Raw genomic sequence first — 5,563 nt, 5'->3', positions numbered from 1 at the left:
TATTCCAATAAATAAAAATGCTTCTATCAGAAACTAGGTTTGGTAATGCTGTCAATGTTTATGATGTGTGGAAAAGATGTAGATCTACATACATATATCTGTAATCAACTATAGATGAAGATATCTAGAAAGTTTGGAATATGGTCACTGAGGCAAAAAAAAAAAAAAGGTGACTATCTTTCTTGGAGTAAACTTATGAACCATCCATATATTTAGGTTAGATATAAACCATAGCTTCTAGATTGGAGGCAATATTAGAATTGGGAAAATTTACTAAGATAGACTATGTGCTTCTTTCTCCTGAAAAATAAAAGTTGGCCAGAGGTGGCAGCTCATGCCTGTAATCCTAGCACTTTGGGAGGCCAAGGTGGGTGGATCACCTGAGATCAGGTGTTTGAGACCAGCCGGGCCAAAATGGTGAAACCCAGTCTCTATGAAAAATAAAAAATAAAAATTAGCCGGGCGTGGTGGTGGGCATCTGTAATCCCACCTACTCAGGAGGGTGAGGCAGGAGAATTGCTTGAACCTGGGAGGCAGAGGTTGGAGTGAGCTGAGATTGTGCCACTGCACTCTAGCCTGGGCGACAGAGTGAGACTCCATCTCAAAACAAGAACAACACAAAGAAGGCATAGAAAATTTATCCTAAAAGCACGTGTATCCTTGCTATTTGGGAGGGCAGGAGTTTTAACATTAAACGTAAAATAACTGAAAAGATTTTTAAAACATAATTACTGTAGTCTATCTAAAGCTACTATTATTACTGCCATCATGATTATTATCATTATTATTTGAGACAAGGTTTCGTGCTCTATAACCCAGCGGGGAGTTCAGTGATGTGATCACGGCTCACTGCAACCTCAACTTTCTGGGTTCAAGTGATCCTTCCCTCTTAGCCTCCTGAGCAGCTGGGACTACAGGTACAAGCCATCACACCCAGCAAATTTTTAAATTTTTTGGGGGACGGGGTTTCACTGGTTGCCTAGGTTGATCTTGAACTCCTGGGCTCAAGCAATCCTCCCACCTTGGCCTTCTAAATTGTTGGGGTTACAAGCATGAGCCACCATGCTCAGCATAAAGCTATTATTTTAAATTAAAACTGTGGTGCGCTTTTTTTTCTTTTTCCCCAAGATTTATCATTGAAAAAGTCATCAAAAAGACACATATGATGACTTTTCTCTAAATAGAATAAAGCTGACTCAGAAAAGTATGCTAAGGTACCATAAATAATGTAAAACTTGTGATCTAATTTTAAAAAGTGACACTTAAGTTATTGCAGAAAATACACTGAGATATATAAAATGAAAATAATGGGCTTAGAGATGAAAATTATTCAGAGAATCCATATTATACTTAGATTTTTTAAATTTTATTTTGGCCATCAATGATCTGCACACTAGGAGACTATGACATTGTAGTGAACAGGTGAAATACTTTATAAAGTTAGGGAAAATGAACTCTCAAGTTAAAAACTGGATGTTCTATTAGAGTGATATGCTCTAATAAATATTTTAAGTATTTGAGTCATACAGCAAAATGAGTGCATTAGCTTAAAACCCAGCAAACAAAATCTCTCTATACTGACTTTCACTTTGAATGACTAAATCTAATGGGGTGGGATAAAAATTCCAACAACTAGGAGTAGAAGAAAACATGTAATTTCTATAGGATAATGGACGCTAAGCTGGGCACACAGGTGGTATTAATAAACCTTGTCTGAGTAGATTACACTAACACAGACGGCTGAAAATTGTATAAGCACATAAGCAGTGAACTATCAGGTTGCCAAAAGACAAGCCAAACAATTGTCATCTTTATCATCCCAAATTATGGGTAATTATTAGTTTTTAGAGTGGGAAATTTAATAAAATAAAGTAGAAACATGCTGAAATTCGGAGAAAAGTATAATATACAATATTGAAATTATTCGGACAGAAATATTTTAATTATTATACAGATTTCTGTATTCTAAACAATTCCTTAACAATTTTGCTTGGAAGTTAAAGTATTGAAGTTATATTTTTATTTTTTTTTAGAGGGTCTCACTCTGTTGCCTAGGCTGGAGTGCAATGGAACAGTCACAGCTCATAGCAGCCTCAACCTCCTGATTCAAGTGATCCTCATGCTGCAGCCTCCTGAGTATCAGGGACTACAGGAGTGTGGTACTATGCCTGGTTAATTTTTGTATTTTTGGTACAGATGGTGTTTCATCATGTTGCCCAGGCTGATCTCAAAATCCCGGATTCAATTGATCCCTCAACCTCCCAAAGTGCTAGAATTACAGGTGTGAGCCACCATGTCAGCCTGAAGATTTTAAATGAATTCTTTTCACCTACACATTTTCTCTTGTTATCAGTGCTAACCACCTCATCTTTATGCTACTCAGGTAATTTTTACACATGTAACTCCAAAAACAGATTTTCCTTCTATTTGCTCTCATCCTGGAATATGCATGTGGCAAAAGTGTTTTTTCTTAAAAATAGATGTCCCAGAGCTATATCCTAGACCCTCTTTTCTTTTCAGTTTTTCCCCAGTTCTAATTACTAGTGATTGGGTAACTTGATTTAGACTTGATATTTACAAAAATAGCACAAATACACAGCATCAACCTAAGTCTTACAGCCAAAAAGCCAAGACTTTATTAAAATGCACACTAGAATAAGGAAAACAAAGGACTAGACGTATATTGTAACAATCCCTAATTTCCTAAGAAGAGGGAAAAAAGCCTAAACTTGCACAATAGCATCTTTCTTATATAAGATACGTGCTGAGCTGTCACTGACTGGAAGAAAAATTAACTTGCATCATAATTTTTTCTTCAAATTACAGGAATATATATATATATATATTTAAAAAGCACATTATACTACTTGTATTTATGTAGTCTGAGAATCAGATTTCCTCTAGCTAGATATATTGAAGAATATTAAAATGATTCATATCTTCAAGCAGGGAAAAACACATGGGTCAATTTTAACAGCACTTATCTATATTATTCAAGGAATCTGAATAGTGGAGTTTCAATATAAAAAAGGCACAATTCATCAAGAAGTGGATTTATTTGGAACCAATCTAAATGCTTGATGAACTATTTTCTGAAGACATTCACTACAAAGCAAAAATTAATCAGAAATGTTGAAAAAATGAAACTATCAAAATTTCTTACTGTAATTTATTACACTTTAGAAATATCAACACACTATTATAGAAAAACACAACTTAACTTCATAAAAATAAACTCTCTTCTAAGATTTAGAATCTTAAAAACACTATCTCAAAGGATAAAAATCTGTGTAGCTTTAAGGTAACAATTAAAAACGTACTCACCGGAAATTAAAGGTAATTCTGTAAGAAGAAAGAACATTCAGTTTGAATGTTAGGATTCTGCATTCACCCCAGTACACTGATAGGTGAAAATGAATAAAGAAGAAAAAGAAGAAAAGTGGAATAAAAATGTAGGTGGTATCGCAAACTAACAAAATGTGTATTAATTTAATTCAGAACAGGAATTGATCCCTGCTTTCTGAGGAAAAAATGATTTCATACCATGACTATTAAAATGATATGTACTATGACAGTGAAATACTTGCAAGGCATGGAATAAAACAGAAGTGGAAATAATCATCATTTTTTTCTACAAGCCTTTACCTTTTCACAGGTTCTGTCTGTACCAGGGCAGCATCTAACATGGCTTTCATCCACAACTCCATTTCCTTTCCTGTATCAGTGCAGAAATAATAGGTCCGCATGTTTGGATGGGCTGCCTGATTGAAAATGACACGATCATTTTAAATAAAAATATAGGATTCTGTAAAAGAAAAAGAAAAAAAGATAAGTGATTCCTGACATAGAACATTGCTATCAAATTTCAGAGTAAGTAGACTTATCTTTTATATGAGATATGGAAATCAATCAAGAAAAATATAGCTATTAACCTGAAAAATATATATTAATTTTCCCCCCTAACTTTACCCTTTTTCTTTTAGTTGTGTGCACACTCTAAAATTAAAAAAAAAAAAAAAGGGCATGGAAAGGAAAGGAGGTGAGAAATGAAGTACTTAGTGGTGCCTCTTCCATCTCCACATTTCTAACAACTTCCATTTACTGCAATTCACACCTCTTTTTTTTTGAGACAGAGTCTCATTCTGTTGCCTAGGCTGGAGTGCAGTGGCACGATCTTGGCTCACTGCAACCTCTGCCTCCCTGGTTCAAGCAATTCTCCTGCCTCAGCATCCTGAGTAGCTGGAATTACAGGCATGTGCCACCATGCCCAACTAATTTTTGTATTTTAGTAGAGACGGAGTTTTGCCACGTTGGCCAGGCTGGTCTTGAACTTCTGACCTGAAGTGATTTGCCTGCCTCAGTCTCCCAAAGTGCTGGGATTACAGGTGTGAGCCACCATGCCCAGAATAAGAATATTTATTTAAGAATAAACATTCTTTATTCAAGAATATTCCCAGCAACCAGCAACAAAATTAATAGGAATGTACATGTTATGGCATTTCCCTCCTGTGTAACCAATTTCTTTAGGCGTCAAAAGGCACTGCTGTATTTTATAGGATCCTTTAAAGATATCTACACCCAAACACAAAAGATTTATAAATGATCCAAAATGGTGTTTCCTTTTTGAGCTGTTCCTTAATAAACTGCTCAAATGTTCTATGTTAAGATAATTAAAACCACCTACAAAGTGTTACTGGACCCTCTGAGTGGGGTTTTGGAAAAATAAAGACCACTGCCCATATTTGTGATCAATCTAAGGAACACTGGGGCTGGTGTCAAGACGATCCAGTTCCAGCCATGACTCAAGACACTAAGAGTCCCCACCCATGCTCGCCATCAGTCAAATGGAAATATTTACTAGATGATGTCAAAGTACGCAGTCTAGCTTTAAGTTCCATGCTTGTGTTCAATAATTGTCTATAAAGTTTCTACTTACCATTCTGATAAGCACTTGCATCAATGTCAACAAACTTAGCAGTGAAGCAGCTCACACATTCAGAGGAAACAATACCACAGAAGAGAGAAAGTGAAACAGCAATTACTATTCTTGTTACAGATAAAATTAAAACTAAACCAAATAATTGCAGAGAAAATATACTTAACATGCATGGTCACTTTTATTGCTATTTTAGCATTCTAGTATTTTTTAAGAGTCTAAAAACGCAGAAAAAAGTCCTACAAATAGCACAAATTGATAAACATTTGCTAAACTGATAAACAACAAAAAAATTTAAATTCATGGCCAAATAATAGTGCTACTATCATGCACCTCTACATGTGTACTTCATAAAGTTATAATTTTAAATTTTCAAAGTGTTAACCTTTGTTATAACATCATAAAATATTTAATTATGTTTCTCTGGTTTACACTGTTGATAAAAGTTTATTTTGATAAAGTTAATTTAAATATGAAAATACTCCCCTCTTATCCTCAGGTCTTTGCTCAAGTTACATTACCTTCTCATTGAGGCTGTCCATCACACAACCCCTTAACCTCACCACTATACCTTTCCTGTTCATACTTGGCTAATTTTGTATTTTTAGTAGAGACGGGGTTTTTCCA

The 5,563-nt window shown here is 35.0% G+C and overlaps 1 protein-coding gene across 1 annotated transcript in view; it reads right to left on the bottom strand.

Annotated features, from left to right (window-relative positions):
* The window catches only part of PLEKHA5 (pleckstrin homology domain containing, family A member 5), a 147,930-nt gene that overhangs the window by 124,561 nt on the left and 17,806 nt on the right, over positions 1 to 5,563 (bottom strand). Inside the window, exon 6 of the mRNA XM_011975468.1 lies at positions 3,646 to 3,761. Coding sequence (XP_011830858.1) covers positions 3,646 to 3,761 — 116 coding nt within the window. The remainder of the gene's footprint in view (positions 1 to 3,645; positions 3,762 to 5,563) is intronic.

Source organism: Mandrillus leucophaeus, unplaced genomic scaffold (assembly GCF_000951045.1).
Source record: "Mandrillus leucophaeus isolate KB7577 unplaced genomic scaffold, Mleu.le_1.0 Scaffold156, whole genome shotgun sequence".
NCBI classification, from domain to species: Eukaryota; Metazoa; Chordata; class Mammalia; order Primates; family Cercopithecidae; genus Mandrillus; species Mandrillus leucophaeus.
The sequence above is the reverse complement of the archived record's forward strand: the minus strand, read 5'-3'. Positions and strand labels throughout refer to the sequence as shown.